Source organism: Malurus melanocephalus, unplaced genomic scaffold, assembly GCF_030028575.1.
Source record: "Malurus melanocephalus ecotype Western Australia unplaced genomic scaffold, MMel_1.1 scaffold_620, whole genome shotgun sequence".
NCBI classification, from domain to species: Eukaryota; Metazoa; Chordata; class Aves; order Passeriformes; family Maluridae; genus Malurus; species Malurus melanocephalus.
In genome coordinates, this window is record NW_026623852.1 from 23,817 (window position 1) to 49,879 (window position 26,063).

Sequence of the window (26,063 nt, forward strand, 5' to 3'; positions counted from 1 at the left end):
TTTTGAGTCTCTGCTGCCGTTCCCATTTCTGTGCCGGGGCCGTGCCCCAGTCTCCGTGGGCACAGCTGTGTCAGCTCCACGGGCTCTTTGTTCTTTTTCCTCTCGGGCTGGGATCTCCATCCCGATGGATTCTGTGAGAGCAGAGATCAGTTCTGCCCTGGAGCTCCCAGCCAGGCTGCAGTGATGCCATCAGAGCTGGTGCCCGAGCTGTGTCATCTCCACGCTGCAGGATAAACTGGAGAGCCCTCGGGGGCACAAGAGAAACTCTGAGAGCCCTCAGGGGTGCAGGATGAACTCTGGAGAGCCCTCGGGGGTGCAGCATAAACTTTGGAGAGCCCTCAGTGGTGCAGGATAAGCTCTGGAGAGCCCTTGGTAGCACCTTTAGTGCCCGGGTGGCACCGTTGGTGACCAACGCCAGCAGTGAAGTGTCTGTGCCCACCTGCTCCTGCCACTGACCCCTCGGACACTGAGCCCCGGACACTGAGCCCTTCGCCTGGCACTCAGAGCCCCCGAGGCTGGAGGAGCTGCCCCGTGCCCGAGGGCACCCAGAGGCGTCTCCGTGGCCGGACCCGTTTGTGGGCAGCTCTCCAGGACACCAAAGCGCCACTTTAGCAGCAACGACAAAGGCAAAAGAATATTGCAGCAATTATTCTTTTTTTTTCTTTTCGTTCTGGTGTGTGACTGCTGGTTACCAAACTCTGCCATCAATCAGGGAACCATTTTTCTCCTTTGCAGGTTTGCCAGGCAGCAGAGTTCCCTTTCAGCTAACCTTTCAGTTAAAAGCTAAGTTTAGTTGCCTTTAGAGCTTGTGCTTCCCAATGTGATTAACCCCATCGATGTCCGGCCGTGTAACCACGACATTGCTGTGTGTGGATGTTACAAATCTGTTTTTTCTGTTGTTTTTTTAGCTTTTAGGTAACCCAGCCTCGGCAGGACGGCCTGACAGGGTGGAGCACGTGGGGCGAAGGTCCTCCCATGGCAGTGCAGTGCCACAAAGGTCTCGGCCAGTGTTGGTCCCTTCCATGGGTTAGTTGGACAGATTGGTGCATTTCTGTTCTTTGCAGCCTCAGAAATGGGAAGGAAATCCTTAAAAATGGAACAGGAGATGCTTGAGTTGAGCAGGCTGCTCTTAGTTTGAGTGGGGGAAATGGGCTGAAAACACCTCCAAATAAATGGGTGTGCTGGGGCTTTCCAGGGCTTGGCTTAGCAGTCATCAACATTTTGGGGGTCTTTTCATTACATTTAGTGGCATTTGGAGCTTTTTTCAGCTCAGTTAAGCTGGGATGCTGTTAGATCTCACCTAAAGGAACCTGCTGGCAGTTWCCCTGTGCTCAGGGAAATGAGTGCAGCCATTCACCATCCTTTCAGCAGTGCATCCTTCATTCATCATCTGGCATTCACTTTCYGTTCTCTTGACTGCTTTTTGGAATTAAGCAGGGGAAGTGGAAACTGTTTAATGCAATAAGTTTGTAGAATTTGTATATATTTACTAGATTTGATATTCCTGACAGTAATCTCTATTCTGGTTTAATGATTATGCTGGTGACTTCCAGGARATCCAAAAAGTAGTGCAGAAAAGGKAATGGAATCAAGACACTGCAGACAAATCCRTATCTGTTCAAACTTGCACTGAAAATGGCAAATGAGAAACGTTCCCCCTGAAAATTGGGAAATGCATGGAAAACAAATGCAGAAAGAGTTTTGTGAGCTCTTCATGGACATTTCCTCCATGAGGATGTGAGGTTGCTCTGGTTCCTGTCCCTGATCTGRGCTTTAGTTTGTGAGCAGTGAGCATTGCCCTGAGGTGAAGGAAGCAGTGAAAGGCAGCTCTCAGGGGCTGTGTAAATAAGGGATGTAAAAATGGGGATTGAGGTTTGGGGTTTTGTCACTGAAATGCCAAACATGTTCCAGATATTCACTGGGGTAGTTGGACGATGAGGCCAACTTGTGTTACTGAATTGTTCTTTCCTGAATTTCACAGATGGCTACGGTGGTCAYGACCATCTTTCTCCAGATATTTATGAAGAATCTGAAACAGATCCTGGCACAGAAGATATTTCTACTCGAATCTTTGTTGCACTCTTTGACTACGATCCGCTGACCATGTCCCCAAACCCTGATGCTGCTGAAGAGGAGCTGCCATTTAAAGAGGGACAGATCATTAAGGTGAGCTCTGAAACCAAAGGAAAATAATGACAATTTTGAACCCTGTGTGAGCAGAATCCCAGGGGTTTTTCCCTTCAGAGGTTGAGGCTGTAAATCTCACTGGATCTGCAATTTAATATCTCCTGTAAATGGCTTACACATAATTACCAAATGGGCAAAAATCTCAGAGCTGCTGTAAATAGTTAGGGCCAGACTTCATTAAAGATTAGGTTAAGCCCAGGTAGTGAGTCTGAAATTCCCTCTGTCCATTGCCACAAACCCTGCAGGAAAAGCTGCTCCAGAGGGGATGTTTTTGCTGTCAGGATCACAGAAATGCTGAGTGTTGTATCTTGTACAGACCAGAGCTGCTGCAGTTTCCGAGTGCTGAGCACTCCCAGCACACTCTGGATTAATCCTAGCTCAGGTTTTGTGCTCCTTTGGTGTCTGTTGGGTGCAGAGCATTGAGCAATGCCCAGGAACCCGCGGCTCCTGCAGGTGCTGGGTGCTGGTTCTGTCAGAATTTCCATCCCTCCTCCATCCCTGTGTGCTCCTCTCTGCAGCTGCAGATCTGCTCAGATTGAAAAGGCAGCAGATATTTCTGTGGAATCAGCAGCAGTGAGTGTTCCCTGCTGCTGCAGAGGGCAGAGAGCAGCGAGGCACAAGGAGCTGCTGCTGCAGCCTCGGGGTCACTGAGATTCCAGCAGCATCTGGAGCAGAACCTGAGAAAAATCCCCCCTGAGCATCCCCAGTTCAGAGAGAAAACTGGAACTGGGCTGTGGAGATTCCTGTCCCTGCCTCGGGCTGCCTCTGTCTGTGCCCAGCTCAGTTTCAGTTTTTGTGCTGTTAAACACTGTTCAGTATTTTGCTGACCTCACATGGTTTATGCCRAAGAAAAGGAATTTGTTCAAAGGCTTCTTTTCCTTTTCTAGAATGTGCATTTAATTCGGGCATTTTTTTAAACCTTAGATCATGTTTTCTCACAAGACTCTGACAGAGCAGGAATACATATATTGAGTATATTATGTATTAAGTAATCATTTTTGATCATATAGGAGTTGTTTGAATCAAAATCATAAYACATTGGCACAATTTTGCAAATGTTTCCTTTTGAATACAGTGCCATAATAATTCCATAAACATCAAATACACCTCTGGCTCAGTTCAGGGAGAAAGTGATGATTTTTAATGCACTTTTTATGCCTTCCACTGCTTGCAAAAAAAGGTCCAAATTCTGCTTMTGTGTCTAAAGTCACAATTCAAATAAATGTAACAATTCCAGTTTTACAATCTAAGTCAGAGTAGCCCAAAATGAATATAATTCCACAGCTAAACTGCAGTCATCATCTGTGCTTTAGGAGCCCTTTGGCCTGCACTGACATTCCTGAATGCTGAAACCTTCCTGACCAATATTGTCATTGTTTGGGTCCAGGTTTATGGGGACAAAGATGCTGATGGGTTTTACCGTGGAGAAACCTGTACAAGAATTGGCCTTATCCCRTGTAACATGGTCTCTGAGATACAAGCAGACGATGAAGAGATGATGGACCAGCTCCTTAAACAAGGTTTTCTTCCTTTGAACACACCAATTGAGAAAATCGGTAAGAGATTTCAGACATTTCACCTCTGGCTGTTGTTCACTTGGCTGATCCACTTCACCTCTTGATTTTGTGCAGATCATCTAAACTTTGGAGCTGTTGAGTACCCCGGGGGATTCATTCTGTATCAGTTTCTGGATGACTTTATACAACTCATATTTAATCTTGGTGATATAATTTACTGTAAATGGGGACTTGCAGCTTCACCATCCCACTTGTTGCTTTCTTTTCTGATTAAAAAAAAAAATGGTGTGTTTTCTCACTCACCTGAAAGATTTTTGGGCACAGAAAATGATCCCTGAGCTTTGSAGTCTGCTGTGCACAGCAGCTTGGAATAAAGAGAACCAGATTAATTATATTAATTTATGGAACGTGCAGGGTTCCACATCCTTTATCTGTGTTTGCAGCTTTGGGTACCCGTGGTTTTTATCCTGTGCTGAGAAATGCCCCCATGGCTGCTGCACGCTGTGCCAGGGGTGTCAGGGACAGTCACCCCCTTTGTCCTTTCCCAATAACTTTGATCCCTCCATCCATCCCCTGGAGCAGAGAGAAGCCGTCGGGGTGGCCGCCAGCAGCCGGTGAGCACCAGGAGGATGGTGGCCCTGTACGACTACGACCCCAGGGAGAGCTCTCCCAACGTGGATGTGGAGGTAGGGCCAGGCCAGGGCGGGTCCCCGTGGGCTCAGAACCCCAAATGCTGCTCAAAAGCACAAATTGTGTCAGAACCCCAAATGCTGCTCAAAAGCACAAATTGTGCTCAGAACCCCAAATGCTGCTCAAAAGCACCAATTGTGCTCAGAACCCCAAATGCTGCTCAAAAGCACCAATTGTGCTCAGAACCCCAAATGCTGCTCCAGGGCTCTGAGCAGGGGTGGGTGACAGAATTACAGCTCCTGGACACGCGGATTTATGGGTCTGCTCCAAGAAAACAGAGGAGAATCCTCTGTAGGTTTTATGGCTGAACACGTTGTAAAGCCAGCAGTGCCTGTGGATGGATATGTTAAATATGTTACATATRTTACATGTGCTATATGTGTTATATGTGTTATATATACTATGTTACATATGTTATATGTGTTATATATGCTATATATGTTACACATGTTGCATATGTTATATATTTTATATATGTTATATATGGTATATATGTTATATATGTTACATATATAAGTGATATGTTACATATGTTACATGTATTATAAGTTATATAAATTATATACGATACATATGTTACATGTTACGTATGTTATATATGTATGTTACACATGTTATATCTGTTACATGTGTTCCATATGTTTGATATGTTATATATGTCACATGTGCTATTGCAGTACACGTGTGCATCTGTGAATGTAGCCAGTCTATGAGGAGAAAAGCGCAGTCAGAAGCAGCAGGGAGTTTTTATTTTCCCGTTTCCTGTGGATGTTTTTTGCACATATGAACGTTGTGATTTTGGAGAAGCGCCCCAGCTCATGCCAAGCTGTCAGTCCATGTGCTTTCAAACCTCTGCAATGTCCAAAAATGCTCCCTCCTTTGCGACAGCCTAAGCCAGAGTGATGCACGGGAGCAGCACTCACAGAATATTGTGGTTTTCTCTTAATCAGTGCCGCTGAGCTTGGGTGATTTTCTGCCTTGGCTGTAATTTTCATTTTATAATGATGTAAAGATGCCTTTAACAGCTTGTCCAGGTTGTTCAAGGCCTCAGTGTCCAGGCTGGTGGTCACAGGGAGCCCTGTGGGTGTCTGGACTGCAGTGGGAGGGGTGCCAGGGTAAAGCTGAGCAAAAAACCCCAAGGAGGAAAAAAAGAGTTTGGCTTTCAAACATCACTTTGATTTCACCAATGTCTTAACATGAAGGAGTGGGGTGAAATGTTTATGGATTTACTGTTAACAAAGGAAAGTTGATCTTTGGCTGACACCTGCCTGTGCYTGCTCTTCCCTGCAGGCTGAGCTGACCTTCTGCACTGGGGACATCATCACCGTCTTTGGTGAGATTGATGAAGATGGATTTTACTACGTGAGTTGGCTTTGGTTTGATCACCCCAGACTGTTCTGAGCTGCTGGAGCCCCTCCCCAGCCCCAGTTACCCACAGCAGTGGGGAGGGACAGACCATGGGCAAGGCTGTGAGCTCTGAGAGTGCCCAGGGACCCGGGTGGGAATTTCATCTTTGACATAGGCCAGAATATTTCCTGAGCTCCTTGGGAACCTGCAGGTGACTGAATTAGAGCATTCCCTGAAACTTGCACCTCCTGCAGGGTGAACTCAACGGCCAAAAGGGGCTGGTTCCTTCCAACTTCCTCGAAGAAGTGCCTGATGATGTTGAAGTCTTTCTATCCGATGCACCCTCGCGCTACGTCCATGACACACCGATGCGATCAAAAGCAAAAAGGGTAAGCAACCGACCTAGAAAAACTTAAATTTTCATTTCCCATTTCATTTTGTCTCATATATAATTTAGACATTACTTTTAACATTACTTTKAAATTCATTTGCCCATTTAAAATTATCTTTCAAATATATAAAACAAACCATGAGGAGAAATGACTTTAGCCTTGGCTAGCTCGTTACATTTGTAAATGGAGAAACTAAATTGACTGTTYCATTGCAGTCATTACAGTACCTGCCATTATAATTTGAATTTAAGCAGCTCTTCCCTGGTGGTAGTTATTTCCCAGAGCTTCTAAACTGCTCTCACTGCCAAAGTTCTYGTGCACAAAAGAGTGGTACCAGTGTTCCTCTAAATACAAACTGTAACTGCAGCTGATGGACTGACAGAGGTTTTAACCCTTCTGACTTCCCCTTCCAACTGGCGGTAGTTAATTGCTCAGACACTTCTCTTTTATGAAAGAATTAATCATGTTTAGAGTATCTCGTTTTTGGTTTTGTTTCATCACTGCAATACTTTTATATATTATATATTTTATATATATTTTTATTTCTTTGCTCATCTGCTTGGAAACAGAAGAAGAGTGTTCATTTCACACCTTAATAAGGCAATGTAGCCTTCACGTAAGTGAGCAACTGAAGATACCAATAGAGATCTCAATTAAAGCTACCTGGCTCTCTAATGCAAGTCTTGAAACTTAATTGTGGGGGAAAAGAAAAGAAATATGTCTCCAAAACCCTTGGCCACAGAAGAACAGGCTGCATGCCTTTGCTGTATCTAGTCAAGTCCAATCCTTTCTTAGGAGACAAATCCTTTAAAACAGGAATCCTTGGCAGTCAATTCGACCTCACTYGATGAAGGTCAGCGTTTGGAACATATTTCTTCCCGAGCTCAATGTTTATGTTTACATAGAAAGGAGAGTTTGATGTCTAACTACCCTACAAACAAAGCTGCATATTGCATTGTTAGCCAAGCTGGGATGTAAAATTCCAAGCTCCTGTGTCAGAGAAAAGCACAACAGCTCCAAAACCCTTCCAGAAATGCCAGAGAGGGCACGCTGATACGGACAGTAGCTCACAGGGGTAGAGTTGGTTCTGAACTCATTACACTCAAATCCAGCTACTTAATTGTCTGCCTTAAAACGTGTTTTCCACAATCGATTATAGCCCAGTTTGCCTAAGACCAACTGTTCAACACTTCTGAAAACAATCCCTTCCTATGGCACAATTTACTCGGATTTTCCTAGCGAGTGTACATTTGCAATATTAGCAACTGTTTGGTTTACCAATGCAATAAAAGTCTCGACCTGAAACATGCAGCTCACTGAATGAATGAATGCATTAGACTCAATATCTGGTATCTTCAGGTGTACGTTGGGGTGCTTTACCAAGTTGTTTTGGTTTGGTTTTGGTTTTTTTTTTTTTCATTAGAATTAGACCTTGATTTAAAATCAAAGTAGGCTTGAAGGCCCTTTGCTTAACTCACTGCACAACAAGCCAGTAAATCGCTGATGTTTTAACTTGAGCTACAAGCTAGCAGGRCTCCCTACAGCATGGATTCTACTCTGAAAATATCATCTCAATTGATAGTAACCATTTTGCCAGCTGGGCACTGTAGTTAGGATAGGCTGACTATAAGTAATTTTAGCATTTTCATCCAAGTGCTTTTGATGACTGAAAAAAAAAAAATAGCTGTTCAAAATATTTAGGAATGCTGTCATCTAACAACCTCATAGCTGCAGCATACACATCAAGCAGTCAGGGTCTTTAAGCTTTCTTTGATTGCAATTAAGGTTCATTTTAGCTTTTTCTTTTTCCTTTTTTTTTTTTTAAGCCAGTGTGCCATCTTCTCTAATCTGTACATAAAGTTTGCTAGCCAGTTTTAAAGAAAAGGCATTTAAAGGACATTAAAAAGTAAGTGATCATGTAGCATTTTAAGTAATTTCTTCTGGAAAGAGTTTGGCTTCTATAGATTGCTAATCTGTCCTAATTAACACTTTTATTTTTCTTAAATCTATAGCTAAAAGTATCCCTGTCCATTTTAGTACTATCAGAGTACTGAAATGCAAAACCAAAGCCAGTTTTGTGGCTTTTGTGGCCAGATTTATGGCAAAATAAGTGTATCCAACTTTTCCTTTAAAAATGTATAACCAAAACAGGGCTTTATTGGTGGGCTTTTTATTGTCTATATTTTTTTTTCTCTAAATTGATATATTTTCCATAAGCCCACACTGTATTTTAAACCAGAGARAAGAAAGAAACCAGCCCTTTTGCTTAAGTGGGTAATGGGACAAGTGATGTTAGCAACTTTCTTGCTGCTAATAGCTTTGAAGCTTTCAAACATTSAATAAATGATAACAATATACCTACTAGGTTCCTCCTGAGAATACAGGTACATCCCGGAGAGCACCATCCCCCACAGTTCATCTCCATTCTGGGTCACCTCCGTCACCTATGMTGGGTTCTGGTAGTCCCGGGAGAGGCAGGGATATGTCCTCGAAAAAGAAAAAGGGGCTGCTTTCCAAAGGCAAGAAACTGCTGAAAAAGCTTGGTGCAGTGAAATGAGTCATGTGCTCCTGGACAACTTGTAAAGCTTCCAGTCTGTGTATTTTTTTTTTTTTTTAAGTCAAAACTAGGGCTTTCATGACTATGCAGTACTTTACCAGACCTTTGCATTTTAACTCTGACATCAGTAGAATCATGTGAATTGCTTAATCAAAACAGCAAGAAAAAAAAAAAAGAAGTGGATTTGTTGTTGCAAAACCTTTTTTAAAAAAAATAAAAAAAAATGTTGTGGGATTAAGACCAGAAGAACATAGTTTTATTTGAAGTCAACTCAACACCTGCAACTCCATTGGAAAAATGTCAGCCTTTAGTCTCCTTTAACCATGARTGGGGGGAGAAAACTCTCTTCAGATTCCTAATTCAGAGAGATCACCCCAGCGTATCCAATCATTATCATAACAAAAATGGTCTTGAAACTCCTAGTTTAATCAGCCTTGATGTTTTGCCTTATTAATGCACAATGATTTGTACTGTCTAATAAATATGCAGCGTATACTTTGTATGTACTGTGTACTCAACTGTCTCCATCTCCCCTCCACACGGTGGTTTCAGCTCCAGTACTCTGTCACTGACTCCATTCAATGTCTGATGTAACTCCTGGGAGTTTGGAAGTGCTGTGCTAAATGCTTACRTTTTTGTTTTTGCTTCCCCTCACCCCCAAAAACAGAACTTTGTATTGATTTGTCACCGTTTTCACTCCACTGAAATCAGAGCCAGTGTAAGTTATTCAGAACCTCACCCAGTTTCAACCACACGAGCTCCACTTTTGGGGTGCCTGGTTCATTGTTCTAAGCTACTGGGAAAAAAAACTACTCCACACCCAAACCCCCTTCCTCCCCAAGTTTTTTTCTGTGGAGGTACAGTCCTAAGTTAAGAGGCATTTTCATATTGCTGATGTTAGATTCAAGCTAAAGTACGTCTAAAAAGGACAAACTGTTGCAGACACAGCCACAGCCAGTAACGAGGCTGCACCAGGCTCTAATCAAATCTGAATTGCAATATTGGCCTAGCAAGAAAAACARTCTTACACACTGATGGCAGTCATTGGCTGTTACTATTTTGTAATTCTTGTCCATTTGTAAATTGTTTTTACTGTTTATACATACTTTTCAGACTGCCTTTCTTTTTGTAATTTATGGAAGGTTTATAAATGAATGATCAAAGCTTCCCCATTGTGTCTTCAGATAACAATGTAAATTACTGTAAAATATTGTGTGCTAGATTATAACATTTAATTAAAGAAAATAACTGGCCTACATTTGTGGTAAAGTACTGTGTGGGTGTGTGCATGTGTACAATCGTTGTGTATTATATTTTATATAAATAAATAATTTGATATTTTGTAGAGTGCAGTATGTTTCATAAATCCACTGCATCAGCTGCTGGCTTCCTGGGTCAGCCTTTTTTCCAGAACTGTCAATGCCTGCTGAAGTTACTGTAGGATAAAGAAAGGCTCACCTCTGTGCAAGACTGCACGAGCTTCCCCGAGATAAAAAATGGTTGCAAAGTTACTCCAGCAATTGTCCTATCTGTGCCCAAAGCCCAGGGTGAAGTACTTAAACCAATGCATGCAAACAGGCTCAAACGAGCAAGAGTACAGCAACAACTTTATTTAAATCTCACAAAGAAAAGCAACAAGTTCACAACAAGTTGGTTAAGAAAACCAGCACTAATCCAAAATTTCCATGTGCAKCAATCTGACTGTCCTACTGCAAAAATCTGAAATCAACTTCCACCCCTGCACCTGCTATTGTTTTACAAACTGGACTGCAGAACAGTTACCAATGAAAACCTCAGTGTGAACAAACCAGGGCTGCTTCCCATTGCTTGGAACTACAAACCAAAAAACTCCAAACCTTGTCAGTGCACCGATAGTCCTTGATGGAAATGACTTCCCATTTAACAAGCATGTGGTTAGAGCATCAGCCCAGCTCCTGTGAGTGATGGATGTGCAGCACCTAAAGCAGTTTCCTCCCTCTGTGTGGTAAATATGAAGCTGCAATGCAGAAGCACATCCCCAGGCCTGTCCCCTGTCAGGCTCCCCGTGCTGCAGCTGCACTCAGCTCAGTCACAGGCACACCTTTGGCCTGGCTAACCAAGGAGCTGACAGCTCTGATCTCACAGTGGCACACACAGATCCTCACCTCCCTCCCTCTGCTCCCAGGGCAACTCAAACCAGCACAAGGGACGTGTTGTTCTGGTCATTGTGAGGGAATTGCAAAGTAACAACTGTTACAAACCCTTCCAGAGGTTTTGCATCACTCTGCAGCCTTAAAACAAAGCCCTGCTAACCAACAACGCCTGATTGCCTCCTCTTAAGGTATGACAGTTCAGGAGACAAAATTCTGCCCTCATTTTAACAGCCAACAAAAACAAGGAATCAACAATATTGAAGCATTTTGAAAATTAGAAGGGTTAATGTGCCAGCTGGAAAAGCTTTGATTTTGGTCTGCATAACTCTATTTCATGCAAGAAGTAAGACTTCCCAAAACGTAAATGAGAACAACCAATAAACTTTTGTGAAGATGACAAAAACTGTGATACTTACTGATAATTAATAAATAAGTATCAGAACTCATTTGCATGGTTACYTCTACCAAGCTGTTAAAAATGCAGATCTCAAGCTTTTCTGTGGTACAAAGAAAGTAAGCTGCATAAGTGCACATATCCTGTGCACATCTCTTACAAAAAACCAAATATAAACTAAAAGCCCAGACAATTCTACATTCCCTAGAGAGGAACTACACTTGTTTGGCTGGTAACTCAACTTCAAAGATAGTACAGTCTGTCTGAAAGCATCAGATTTGGTTCTCTGTGAATACTCTGACCRACAAGGAAAGCCAATTTATGAGCATATTGGCAAGGAGCAGGTACTCTGATAATACCCTGCARAAARGGGAAAAAAGAAAAAAGGCAATTATTTCATGTAATTTAAGAAAGCATGCACTACTGTAACAAAGACCCCTGGAATTCCAAAGTCTGCACACATGCAGAATTTGTATTCCCTGGTGTTTATGCTGATTTGTGACAATAACTTACATAAACCCAACACAAGACTAAATGCAAAAAAACCCCGAACTTCCCAACTCCARTCCCCTCCCTACACTTCTTACCCAGGTTTGCATACATTGCTGGGCCTTGCAGAAGGTGGGACATGGTTCAATCATGTCTGATATTTATGACTGCTAAAGTGACAAAGCTGAAGCACACCTGAGGCACGAGCTGCCCATGTGCTCACCCTGGTGTGCAACAGAGGCCTCAAGGGAAATGCAGGAACATAGTTCCAACTCCACATAAAGGAGCAAAGATTTCTGCAGCTAAGAAATTCTTTTAATTTTGCTTCTGCCACAGAAGTTGGGAACAATACTCCAAACAARTATTTGCTAGTGAGAATAAAGACTGCTGCAATCTTCAGAGAGATCAGGTAATTATAAACCCCTGAGTTCTCAAATCACTGCAGGACCCAAGGCATCCTTGCAGGCTTTTTGGAGCTGCCTGGGTATTTTAGGGACACCTGTTCCTACATTGCTGCAGGCTGGAAGTGCCCAGAGATGCMCTGTGGCCTTGCCCAGAGCAAACACTCACCGACCAGTTGTAGTACATGTGGCAGAGTTTGTAGGTTAARCGCTGCACGTGGTCTGGTTTCAGCTGGCTGGTGTCATAAATCACATTGTAATGAGTTGGTGCAACACAGCCATTCTTCACTGTCTGGCTCACAATAAAGAAATCGTACCTGGAAGAGGAAAGCAAACCAGACAACGCTTTACAGAAAGGGCTGGAGAGAGCTGGAGGAACATGGATGATCTTATATGGAGCAGGTCTTGAGACCATAACAATCTGAACTATTTCCTCCTGATAACCACCCTGCACATGCMCATATATTCCTCATTTTCTCCAGCCCCCTGAGCCACAGAAGTGTGGAAGGYATTTTTTACTTGATCCTCTAGTCCACGTAGTATTGGATCTATTTCCTTTATGATAAGGCTGCTGACAAATGGAGTAAGTGTTCCCTCCACAGTAACTTACCACTCGGGTCTGGTAACCACAGTATCAACAACAGTCCCAGGGGGTGGGTTTTTCAGTCCTCCACCCATCTCAGCAAAGAACCTGGCACCCACTCGTTTCTTCACTACAATCACAGTAAGTCTYGGACTAAAAGAAAGGAAAAAAAACCCAACTCTCCTGGAAAACTCCACTAAGAGTATTTCAGGAGCARATTTGCTGGAGTTCAAGGGCATTAATTTCACATATTACTGATTCAGATTAAATACAGTTCACAATCTTAGATTTTTAGTTGAGTGCAACTCTCATACTATTTTTTACCAATCCAAATTTCTTTTAACTTTATTGAGGAGTAGAAAATGGACCAAAAAGGGATCTTCTAAATACAGATTGGATTTCTACTCTCTACCCCATTGTTTCCTGTAGAAAACATTGTGTCTTAACAGCATTTTGGTAAAGCCATTAACATGTAAATAATCATCAGAAAAGCAGTTATTTGAGCTCAGGTGAAAATCAGTCAGGATGAAAAGACCAGAGTCTTTATCCATAGCCTCGTTTTATATCCCAGTGTTTACTTCTCTTGCAGTATAAAGAAGAGGGTTGATAGAAACAGATTTACCTGTAGTCAGTACCAATACTCTTCAAGCAATCCAGAAATTGAGGCACTTCATAATTAACCAAAGTATTGAGTTGTCCATCTCCAACACCATCACGATACACAAAAATACGAGAGGGCAAACACTTATTCCACTTGGACCAGTTTCTTAGGGCAGCTTAAAGAAGAAGAAAAAAAAGCCACTATAGTAATGACAATTCATTCCACAATAAAAATGGATTTTTATTCCTAGAAAAACAGCAATGAGCTGGAAAACTAAGGTCCTCAATCTTTCAGTAATGTGGAATGGGCCATAACTACTACCAGTAGGAAGAGCTCTGGCTGGCCTGTGCACCCAAACAAACAAAGGAGCCAGTGAGACACCTGCTCCCCTGGCATCTCTGACAGCAGAGACTGCCCTGCTCAAAATCAGAGCCCCTCAAAGCACTCTTGGCAGTGCACTGCTAAGCMGTTTTTAATTATTGCAAAGAAACGTGGGAATCAATGAAAAATTTACACAAAGTGCTACTAATTTTCAGCAGTATTTATRACTGAGTGTTTAATCTGTAGTTATSTAAGTGCAGTTGGGTAATGCCTCCCCTCAAGGCAGCAGGGAAGGTGTTTTGAGGAAGATGAATTGTCAGTTCTTAGATCTGACTCCACGAGAGCAGAAGCCCTTCCCTTACTTTGCAAACAGGCTTTGATTCCATCCACAAGTTCTTGCCCACGACTCTGAACAACGCAGCGGGAGAACCATCTGTGAAGAACAAAATAAAAGAGACCTTCAAAGCATTTCCCAGGCTYACTGCAATGAAGTTGTTTTTAAAAYATCCATGACCACCTAGTCTTTACAGGTGTTGTGGGTCAGTGCAGCCAAGAAGAGTTAGGGTTCTGTGAGAATATTCCCCCATGGTAAAAGTGCCTTAGTATGACTTCAAATTCCTCTCAACCAAAAACAGCCTTTCATACAAGTCAACTCAAAAGGGGAAAGAACCTGTCACCCTATTGATCCCAGCCCTTGCTTCACCATTTGACCCCTCTCCCAAGCAATGTAGGAAAAGGACAAGGCTACTCCTTCAAGGGATGCAGTGGAAAAAAATCACAATACATTTAACAATTACAGCAAACCAATTCGGAATTTTCCTGATGGACCACCATATTCAAGCTWCTTTGCAGTCAAAGGAAAGCTTTGTTGGTTTTATTTTGGTTAATTATAGTTTGGGAGTTTTATTTGCCTTTGGCATTCCAATCTTACCGTGTCACAGTTTGATTCAGGCTGGCGACAAACCCCGCAATGGACTGCTTTCCAGAGACAGTGTCATGGTAACAATCAATGCCCACAATCATCACCTGCTTCAGCTGCAAGGCAATCACACACACAGCATGGGTTAGTGCTGCAGGGAACAGGAGCACGACAAGCTCTATGGTTTCAGGATACCTCTGATAAAAAAATACTTACTGGGATCTCAACACTCCAGAGTTCTCCACCCATTTTACAGTTCATTTGCAGGGCAATTTTTGTTGCCACAGTCATTATTGTCTGTGGTTTGCTCAAAGTGCGAGCAAGCACACACTGACTGGGGACAGGACAGTCTGTACACAAGTATTTCTTGATGGCATCATATTTATCCTTTCGTGAACTAGACAGAATACAAACTACCTTGGAAGAAAGAAAAAAAATCTTTGTAAGAAGCTGCATTCTCAGATTTATAAAGCATTTAAGAGCTCTTYAGGAGAACTTCTTATACTCAAGGGAAATATTCAAATATTCAGTGAAAGAAATAACAGCAAAGTTTCAGTGTCTGTACTTCAGAAGCAAAGGCTCTTATCCAGAAGGATACCCATGCTGAGTCTTAGGTTTGCACAGGAGGATRAGCAGGTACATAGTGGATTCTCAGCAGCCCAGAGTAGAGAGCAAATCCCACTAAACACCAATGACAGGGATTAACATGATTTGAAATAATGGATTCAAATACATACTATGTTTATGTCAGGGGTAACCCTTTGCTGTAAAACCCTTAAATACGCCTCTGTTCTATCATCTACTTCAATCCTGCAAAGAGAGAGAAAATGCTTATAGAAAAACAAGCAACAGCTACTGAAGCTTCAGCAAAAATATAAAAGCTCACTATGCATCAAAGGTGTATGAAATGTCACATTTATAGCTATTAACAAACATACACTATTCACACATTTTGAAGATTAGAAGGAATCACCTCCAACGTAGGCTTCTAAACACAATGGAATTCGAAGTTAAAGGCAAGCACAGGTACTCAAGGGAAGATATTTGCAATGAGRACAGATCAGAATCCAATCTAAGTCAGCAGGAAAATATTCCTAAGAGAGGGGTTTGCTCAATGACTGTCTAATACTTCTTAGTTGTGGCATAAGAAAAGTTCTCAAAAATGAAAAGTATGAGTAAGAAAAGTCAAGTCACAAGAGAAAACGGAACAATCTGCATAATGAAAGAATCTCACAGAAGCCGGTTGTGTGACACACCCCATCCTCTCCTCAYTGAATAGCCTAAAGATGGCAACAGRAKGGTTTTCCACCAGCTTTCTGAAGACACTCACATGTTTGGCTTACTCATCCTGATGCCCATGGATGGGGTGACCTTGAAGAGGCTCTGCAGGAGGGTGTTGGCCACGTCGTAGTTGCGGCGGGTGTAGATGAGCAGCCAGCTGTCCACGGGCACCGCGCGGATCAAGGGCACGCCCCGCGTCTCCTTGGTCCAGTCAGCAAACTGAGGGTTGTAATCAAACTGCAGAGACAGCAAAGAAAGCAAATCAACAACTGCCAAACAACCTGCACCACAACCCCTTCCTGATTACTGGGAAGTAATTAGAAACATCTCTAGTCTCCTATATCTGTGTATCTGGACAGAAGGACTGTTTGGCAAGGAAGACWCTGCTGTAATGGAGTGCCTTCAAGAGTTTCCAACTAGAACTTGGGAACAATTAAAAAAAGTTTGCAATCTCCTGCTTGGACAAAGTCTGGTGCATAACATTTCCACTCTTTATCCTTGACTTATAAGCCAAAAAGTATTATTTCCTTCCTTAAGAACTTGTTTCATCAGTGAGACACCCAGAAGATTTTAATAGTTGATTTATTTACCATGTTTCCTGATTGAAAGATCTTTTCTCCTTGAACAACTCTTCCTGTAAAGGACACTGATTTATAATCAAAGCTTAAACCCCAGTTTCGGAGCTCCTTCTGAACATTGTCATCTCTGTTTAAAAACAAGATTTAAATTAAAAACRTAAGAAATCTGTTCTTGCTGACTTTTCTTTTATAAAACTAGTAATATTTCAGAAGTTTTGTTGCAAGAAGTTAATGACACAAATTTTTCACAAGCCAGAAAYAGAGGATGTTAAGGTGCCATACTTTTGGATGTAGTTCAGAAGCCTCCCAATCTCCCTCTGCCTTTGCTCAGGGGGCAGCCGTGTGTGAATGGCCAAGTCTTTCATCATACTGAAATCACTGCGCATCTTGTCAGTYAATCCTGCAAACAGCAAAGCCTTCTTCTCAGTCAAAGTTAAGACTAAGGMCTATGAAAATTAAACTTGCAGGTTGTGCAGATTAATGATATATGTCCTGCAGGTACAGGAGTGGTGACAGTAGTAATCAAACTTTTCAGTTGCTTCTTGTACATACATTCCCATTGGCATAGAAAAAAAAATTCTGGATTTTTGCCTTTGAGAGGAAACCACACAAAGCATTGCAGCTTTTCATATACTTTTTCAAATCAAAACAAAACAGTGCTGAGATGGACAGGTTCTGCTAGCAGTGAGTATCTCAGAGTAAAGATACATAAATATGTATCTTACAAAATTACCCATTTCTAGTAATTTTGTCTTTTTCAACAGAAGCTCTACCACCAGAACTTTCAACAAGTTATCAGTATGCCAATGTTTAACACCAAACCTAAACACTATGCAACATCAACTCCCCTTGAACTTTCCAGTGCCATTTAAATACCTTATCTTTCAGCTACAAGAAGCATTCCTAAACTCACATTTATACAAAGTAATTCTCCTGAACTTGGCAAAAGGCTACTGCCAGCAWTCCTGTTTCAATCAGCATTATGGTATGACAGATGCTTTGATATGGAAAAATGCAACAGTACCTGTWAGGGAGCAGAGCTCTGGAATCAGAGCCACAGTTCCTTGTATGTTCCCTCTAATCCTCTTCATCTGACTCATCAAGACAGGCTGCATCCAATCACTAATTTCTATGTTGTATTGCTGTAATAGAAATACAGACTGTATGTTAGTTTACAGGAGTAAACAAACAAGCAGTTTTCTGAATAATAATRYTCAYTTTMKAAARTGARYATTTTTTCTAAAACAAACAAAACCTAAGGCAGCTAGTAACCTTTTTCAACTAGCATATCTGAGAGGAACTGGTTTTGTCAGAAAACCACACAGGGAAGTACTGTTCTGTTTACTGGTGCCATCAAACTATTGACTTGTAAGAGACAACAAAAACCATTTGTGCCTTGCTTCAGGCAGCATCATCTGGAGTGGGCTCTGGCTTTCCTAAGCCCAGCTCTGCACGCTGTGACAGTGTATCTGCATTCCTCTTGGATTATCTGTCCCTGTTTCCACCTTCCACATGCTTCCTTGCTCATGGTGTGGCCCTCCTGGCCTTTCTGCCTGACCAACTACTCACTGGGGTGGATCTCTCCCACCAACYCATGCTGCACAGCTTAGTTACTGATCTCAGATTACACAGTATGCTTTAAACAAAATTCTGTTGAAAATATTCTGAATTAGAAATCCATGCATGCTAAGTAAACCTGCAACAATGCTTGGATGTTCCAAGTTAAAGCATAAAACACACAGTGAAGTTTTCATACCTTTTTGTAGTACTCCACAAAGCTTATCTCAGAACCATCTGATTTTCTAAAGGTACTCTTTGGATTGTTATCCCAGTCGATGTCATCAATTCTGTATGTTCTGTTATTGTACCTACATAAACATTTAATGGGTTTTTGTTTMAATCTAAACTCAAATAGAAAAGAAATAAAACTGAAGGATGACAAAGTTAATCTCAATATTCATGTAAATTGAAAGTTTTGCTCCTTTCAAAACTAATAACTTCATGTTTTCAATAGGCTCTCAATTCTATCAAAAGCTGAACTGTAATAAAACCAAAAGAAAACCAGTGTGTACTTCCTGCTTTTGCAAATGCTGTCACCTTSATCAGTTTGCTAGCTTGACAATGACAGCAATTCCATGCTTTCTACTSCTTTACTGCACACTTCAGAACATGGAGCATAAAGAAATTTCTAAAACAAGAGTCCAAAAGACTTACTTTGTAAGAACAATGAGACCAATCAGCTCTTTAGCACAGGTGTCCCTGAATCTTTCCTCTCCAACCTGGGAGTGAAGGCTGTGCATTGTATCCAACACGGTCTCCCCACGAAGAACCTTATGGCTCACATCTGCACACAACATGATGTTCTCCTCATACTGGAGGATGGAACTTGTGAAGCCCAGCCACACCATCAGCCTGGAAAAAGAGAAYATACAAAATCTTCATGTGCTTTAGAACATCTTTATTCACACCCCTTATTCCTGTCCACTTCAACAGACACCAGAGAGCAGTGAAGGCACAAAGAAATCCTTATCTAAATATAAATAAACTCTTGTAGATTAGCCAAATAAATAGCTATTTTTACAGGTAAACTCAAGCCTGCCAACTTGCACAGCAGGCCCAGGGTCGACCAGAAGCACCAGGCACATTGTAGGGATCCTGGCAGGGAATGAGGACCCCACCYCACAGCCAGCAGCCCTTGGCCCAGCACCCCTCCCAAACTCAAGTATTTTTGCCAAACCTGTGATTAGGGATGCTGACTGGATCRCTGGGGTTGTAATAATTACGTCCAATCTGCTGCAAATTCAGCATCTTCAAAAGCCTAGAAATTGAAATGTGGATGTAGTTTAGCATTATTATTATTATTCAGTTTATCACATCATGCATGGTCCAATACCTATGCACAAACTCATTGTTCTCTGACTACATAAAACATGAAAACCCTTTTCATTAAACTCCATTTAGAAAGGTCATGGATACTTAATAATGACCAGAAGCTCTCATTCTTATTTATGATGAGAAGTTCACATACAASCCAACCCTTCACCAACCAGCTRAAGGTAGCAGCCCAAACAGGCTACRTCTCAGACAAACCACACAGTYCAGGTAYCATGGTTAAGTGGAAAGACTACAACCAAAAAAAAGCAATTTGCCAGTTCAATGTCCTGCTCCATTATTTGCTTTAAGAGGCAAATCCATACACATAAAAGGAGGGTAGAAATAGGACTAACTGCCTCCAGCAGCATGAACTCATTTCACACCAACATGAGCCAGAAATGCACAAATAACTGCACATTACAATATGGCCTGATGTGGTTGGAGACACAGTAACAGTAGCCAGAAAGGCTCAAAACTTTACATTGATAATACTTATATGTTGTAGCCTATTCCTTAAAATGGAAAAATTTAAGTCAGATATTTTTAGAATGACTACTTGTAACGACATAACTTGTACAGCAAACCTTCTAAAAATGATGTTGTAAAATTGCAGACAAGTAGGTGAAGTAGGTGGCAACTCATTAGTCAATGTAACTGTTATCTTCACATCCTCCCCATTTCGAGTCCTACTAAACAGTTCAGTAACCTGAGAAAGTAAAATGAGGTTAACAAAACTAGAGCAAACAGGGCTGTATCTGGATTTTGCTCCAGTARTATCAAACTGGACTTGTATACTTTCAGTCTAAGCAGTAATTCAAAACTAACTGAAATGTGGATTCAATCTCCTACTAGGACTGCAAACTACAACCTGAAAGGCTCTGCTCATCTGGGTGAAGACAACTCATGGGGTAGAGTGGGGCTATCCCAGAGSAGCTGAACTCAAGGTGAAGACAGRGAGATCACTTACCAATTACCATGACAGCAAAAAGACTCAGCTTGAGGAAATAAACTTAACAGATTGCCAACTAATATATATTTAATTACTGATTCAGGTACTGGGAAGCAAGAAGACAAAGATTAGCACATATAGTGAAAACATCTTCCCCCCTCCCTTTTCCAAAGTCAGCTTCACTCTGGACTCCTCTGGCCCCTCTGTGAACAACACTGCTACACTCAGTCATTCCAAGTGAGGCAATGAGTGGCACGAGGCACAGAGAGCTGGGGTTAGCATCAGTACAGAGTGTTTTCCCTCTGGTGCTCCTTTCTTCTCAGATTTTTTTCCCTGCATTTTAAATACACAGAGGTGCCAACAACTTTGCTGATGGGCTCAGCTTTGGCCTCGGATGGGTTCACTGTGAAGCTGGCCAGCAATTACTGTGTACAACACAAGCCAAACCCTGACCCCTCCTGCTACCAAAACCTGGCCACATACACCCAACTCATCCACCCTTTCAGTTTTGTGAAGTATTAAAATACAGAAGTTTTGAAGAGATGTAAGTACAAAGGAAACCAAAGGAGAAATACTGTCTCTACTATCCACTTCTGTACATGGGATGATTCTAGCCTGCAGAAATTAAGCAGCAGAATCAGAAGTTTATAACCAAATTTCTCTACACAAAAAAWTAGCTTACACTGAAATACTCAACCCAACTAAACACTGCTTGTGGGACATCAGTTCCCTAGCTAGTAAGAAAAAAGAAACATCGTAAAGGCAAGTCAAAGTAACAAATAAAATAGCATTCTCATAACATACCTTATTCTCTAATTTTTTTGGCAAGAATAATATTGAGCCATCAAAGGCATGGGTCTTYCCAATGTGCTCCTCGTGCTGGAAGAGCAGAGCGGAGCGCAGGCGCCGCGATTCCATCTCAGGGCTGTAGCCAACGTGGTACTGGTACAGAGCCCACTGCGGGCGCGATGTCAGGCGGAAGTGATTGGTGGTCAGTTTGATCATTCTTCCTGAAGAACCTTAAAGGAGAGGCAAACATGGTACAGTTACAAAATGTTACCAGCTTACAGCCATTCAACAGCTCTGAGAAATTGTTTTCAAGCTATAGCATTCTGTTATCAGACATTCTTCTGCCCACTGGATCTTTCTGTAAAGCCTTCAGTTGTCAGGAAAACTCCCTATGCTCCTCTTCAGGTGTCAGGAGTAACTTTTTATCTTTTTCTAATGCACTCAAAAGATTTTTTTACTTGGCTCTCTAAAGGAAACTAAGAGCAGAAATGAAGGAATCTATGTTTTCATTTCAAATTGCTTATATGTCTACAGTCTAATTCAAACATACCAGTTTTGGAYGCTTGAACATGTACCATGGCTTGCCGAGTATTCACCCCAAGGTCATGGAAATCTCTACGACGTCCACCCCTATCTCTTAAAGACAAATCCTGGAGTCCTGAAGAAACYTGTAATCCTGGAATTTTCAAATTTGAGGAAGAATCACAATCAAGTAACATGTAACTTGTTAACTAATACAAATMACAATCAAGTAATACAAAACTTGTTCGCTATTAACATAAACAGTATGTACTATATTATACAAATAAAAAATATATAATACAATTCAATCTTGAAAGGCATTAACAAAAATTTAACGGTAATCACAAAATGTTACATTATTACTAAGATTTGAAAGATCTGAAAGCAATCTCATTTTGAAAAGAAACAAGAGAAATACAATATAAAGAATATCTCAAAGGTATTGTTTTTGAAACACCTACTCTTGTGGACGCCGAATTTTTCRGCCTGCCCTTCCGGCCTTCTCTCCTGCAGAGCAGTGTCAAAGCTGCGCAGGTGCCCATGGCCCCCAGGCTCCTCTGCCTGTGCTGGAGGGACATGGAGCTGCTGGAGCTGCTGGGGCTGCCGGCGGCCGCGCAGCTGGCTGGGCACACTCTGCTGCACCTGTCACAGGGGGAACAGCCTTTCCTAGCACAGCTCAACAAACAGCACGCTTCCAGCAGTACAGTGAAACATTCACTAAGGACAGAATGGTCAAACTCTCCAGTGCAAGAGTTACATAACATTTTAAACCTTTTTTTCCGTATACCAAGTAGCAAAGTTATTACTCTACATTTAAAACTCAAGAATACTGGAGCATAGAAATTTTTTTTCTAAGTTATTATTCATTTAACTAACAGCTAATGAAAATCTASTCTTTACAAGCCCTAACTAAAATTTATGGACTTCTCATTTTCTATGACCCCTCAGATATTTCAAGACACTGAGCAGTTACTCTATAAAAACATATTTTTTAAATATTAGTGCATAGTGAATAAATAATATTAAAAAGTGTCATGGCTAGAAGAAATGCAACCTTCAGCCACAAGCAATCCCACAATTCAGAGTTTCATGTCACTGAAAACTTAATGCGGCGTTATAATAACTATACAACTAACAGAATACATGCATACACACGTGTAATATCTAACATATCTRCCTGACATTAAAACAGGAAGCAGTGTAGGTATGACATTTCAAATCCTGGTTGCATCCATTAAAAAGAAAACAAACTTACAGGTGCATCTCCTACAGWAGGAGGAGCAGATGCCTGTCTGGGAGGTCTTCCTCTGGCTCTAGCTCTTCCCGTCATCTTCTAAAACAAGCAAYCTACAGCATTAGTGGTCTATCTTCTCCTTCCCTATTGTTCTCCCAATAAAAATTATGAACAGCACTATTGCATTTGCCCTGCCTTAATTTCAACAGGCTCAGTAAAACACACCCGTCCCTGCAGAATTCTCAGCTCTGAGATGTCCACACTAACAGAGCCATACCGGGAGTGTCGGGAAAGCTCTTTCAGTCAGGTTTGCACCGACCAGCACAGGTTGATACAAACCCCGAAGCTGTTGAGTCGGTGAGACTGGAGAGCACGGCAGGAGCCGCAGCCTCAGCCAGGCCCAACTCAGGCCTTGGAGACGCCATTCGCGAGCAGAGCGCAGCCCACCAGAGCACCTGCGGCGCTGCGGCCTACTCAGTGCCGCCCACACCTGGCGCACCCTCCCCGCTCACAGCCCCCCTCCTGTCCCCGCGGGCCTGGTCCACCCTCTCCGCTCACACCCCCTTTCCTGTCCCCGCGGGCCTGGCGCACCCTCTCCACTCACAGCCCCCCTCCTGTCCCCGCGGGCCTGGCCCACCCTGTCCACTCACACCCTTCCTGTCCCCGCGGGCCTGGCCCACCCTGTCCACTCACACCCTTCCTGTCCCCGCGGGCCTGGCCCACCCTGTCCACTCACAGCCACCCCTCCTGTCCCCGCGGGCCTGGCGCACCCTCTCCACTCACAGCCCCCCTCCTGTCCCCCGCGGGCCTGGCCCACCCTGTCCACTCACAGCCACCCCTCCTGTCCCCGCGGGCCTGGCCCACCCTGTCCACTCACAGCCACCCTCCTGACCCCGCGGGTCTGGTCCACTCTGTCCATTCACAGTCCCCCTCCTGACCCCGCGGGCCTGGCCCGAGCTTCCCCGCCCGCCTCGAGCACTCTGCAGGGCCCAAACCCCGAGCAGAGTCGCACCCGCGCACCCCCCCCGGCCCAGGCCCCGGCCTGCCCTCGGACCGCTCTTACCCGGCTGCAGACAGCAGGCCGCCTTCCCCGGGCCCCGGCACGATTGTGTCCCCGCGGGAGCTGCCGCCACTGTCGCAGGCCAGCCCGAGGCCCCCCGGCCCCGCAGAACCCCGGTCAAAGCCCGGCCCCGCAGCACCGCCCGCCCCGCCGCGCCCTCAGCACCACCGCACGCGACACCGGGCCGAGGCGGGAACGGCCGCTCGGCGCTGATTGGCTCCCGAGCGCTGCCGGAGAGGCACGAGGGGCAACGAAGGTCGGCGCCTTTCCCGCCTTCAGAGGCCCCGCCTCTTCCGGTCGGGCCCGCGATGGCGGCGGTGCTTCCCCCTCAGCCCTCAGAGCTGCGAACCCTCCGACCCTCCGAGCCTCTGACCCTCACACCCTCACACCCTCTGACCCTCGGAGCCTCGGGCCGTGCCGGCAGCAATGTGGCATTGTCACCGTGTGAGGCTCTGTGGTGACACGTCCCCCCCGGCCTGTGCTGCAGGATGGCGTTGGTGTCGCACGGGAGGAACATGAGGAGAATGTTCCCGCTGAAAGTGATTTCCTCCCCGTCCTACCTGTTGCTTTGTATGTGCATTTCAGTTCACCAGGAGGTGGAGCAGTGTAACAAGAAATAAAGCTTCACCTTTTTCCAGCCCGTGGCTGTTCTGTGCGTGTTTGAGCCGTGGTTTCCTTTTAGCGTGACTGACCCTGCAATTCACACTTTCCAATGACTCCCCAGTGACTTCTCTATCGGCCCTGAGTTTTCTTTCTGTTGATAGTATGTACACTAACCAAATTAACATAAATTGAAATAATTGAAATCAGTCAGATGCAGTACATGAAAACCTGTTGATATATTTTAAGTATTTTAACGTGCTCCCAATTAATGCACATAACATGCCTGCATTTGATGCTCTGTATCTCACAACAAAATAAAACCGGTTCTTAGAAATCATGACTTCTTAAGTGACTAATCAAAGTGTCATAAAACAATGAAACGCAATCCTTATCAGAGAAAGAGCTATTACAACACAGTTTGACTTTATTAAATGATAAAATAARCATAACTCCTTGCTCGCTGCCACAGAAATGGAGCCACTGCTGGCGGTGGCACTGAGTGTGGCAGGGGACTGTCACCAGGACTGTCACCAGGAGTGACTGAGCACCAACAGTTCAAACACCAGCAGTGGCCATCCTTCCACAGAGAGAGGACCAGCAATCAAACAAAAGGGAAAAAATGCTTAAGTAATAGAAATATCCCTTTTTGTTTGATTTATATTGTCAGTCTGTCCACAAAGGCAGCGTTCTGTGCCAGCACAGATCCCCTTCCACAAGTTAGAAAGGAGAGCTTTCAAACTCTGAAAGTGTGGATGTTGCTGCTCAAAGATAGCTGAAGTACTTTTAGCACGTGATTTTCATTATTCCCATACAAATCTGGATAAATATTTACCAGACTCAGTGCATACTCTCAGATGTGGCATGTTCAGTGCTTTTAAGAGCAGCGATTACTCCTTGCCATGGGCTCTTCACCCACAGTGGCAACTTTTATTGCTCTGTAGCCTGCAGAACTCTCCAGTAGGTCAGAGGTTTAAAGCTGCAGAAACACAATATGCAGATTTYTTTGGTTCAGCAGTATTTTAAGATAAACAATATAAAGATGTTGTCAAAGTCATTTACGTTATGTAAATCATGAGAAAGCAGAATGTGTGTGTTGGAACGAGTTATGTTTGTTTATTCATTTAAAATATCTGCCTGCTTAATGTTTTTTTTATGCCAAATTCCTTACATTTCACTGCAGAATTTAATTATCTTTAGAAGGGAGTTGTTAAAAGCACTTAATCAGGCTGGCTACCTACAGCAATTCCTTATAAAGTGAAAATAAACATCAACAATAAGCACTCTAATTTTTATAYGTGGGCTGTCAGACAGTTAATTAGTACTCAGTGAAAGGTTGTTTCCAATCTGGTTCCCAGTCTTTCAGAGCTGCTTTTCTCAAACAGTTCACTCCAGTTCAAGCTGCTGCACAGGTAGATTTTCATAGTCAGAGGAAWTGTGGAAAAGGCAGCAGGTCCACCATGTCCTTAGCCTAGGCTGGCTCACAGGAACACCAAACAAAACAAGGTTTTGAAAATGGTAACTGTTTGCATTTTATTTTCTGTGTTGCCAAAAAAACCCTCCCAAAGCTGGACTTCAACAGGTCGAAACATCCCATATGAAACGGGATTTTTCCCAGCTCTTTGGCTTGGGCTCTGCTTTGATGT

General features: G+C 43.1%; 2 protein-coding genes across 2 annotated transcripts in view; one reads left to right on the forward strand and one right to left on the reverse strand.

Moving 5' to 3' along the window:
- RIMBP2 (RIMS binding protein 2) overlaps positions 1-10,035 on the forward strand; it is a gene marked incomplete at its 5' end in the record, with an annotated part of 23,028 nt that extends 12,993 nt beyond the window's left edge. The window contains 7 exons of the mRNA XM_057383283.1: positions 909-1,026; positions 1,982-2,166; positions 3,575-3,743; positions 4,287-4,390; positions 5,685-5,756; positions 5,996-6,130; positions 8,499-10,035. Of these exons, the coding sequence (XP_057239266.1) occupies positions 909-1,026; positions 1,982-2,166; positions 3,575-3,743; positions 4,287-4,390; positions 5,685-5,756; positions 5,996-6,130; positions 8,499-8,690 (975 nt within the window). The remainder of the gene's footprint in view (positions 1-908; positions 1,027-1,981; positions 2,167-3,574; positions 3,744-4,286; positions 4,391-5,684; positions 5,757-5,995; positions 6,131-8,498) is intronic.
- Positions 10,036-10,914: 879 nt separating this feature from the next.
- Positions 10,915-23,903, reverse strand: PIWIL1 (piwi like RNA-mediated gene silencing 1). The gene is made up of 21 exons (XM_057383284.1): positions 23,821-23,903; positions 22,779-22,856; positions 21,985-22,165; positions 21,552-21,677; positions 21,017-21,231; positions 19,848-19,969; positions 19,127-19,207; positions 18,604-18,801; positions 18,146-18,257; positions 17,414-17,531; positions 16,672-16,789; positions 16,402-16,516; positions 15,861-16,048; positions 15,268-15,340; positions 14,747-14,947; positions 14,543-14,646; positions 13,974-14,044; positions 13,312-13,465; positions 12,717-12,842; positions 12,276-12,423; positions 10,915-11,576 (listed from the first exon to the last, which is right to left on the reverse strand). Exons 2-21 carry the CDS (start codon positions 22,851-22,853, stop codon positions 11,460-11,462), a joined length of 2,643 nt encoding a protein of 880 aa, XP_057239267.1. The 5' UTR covers positions 22,854-22,856; positions 23,821-23,903; the 3' UTR covers positions 10,915-11,459.
- Positions 23,904-26,063: the final 2,160 nt, after the last annotated feature.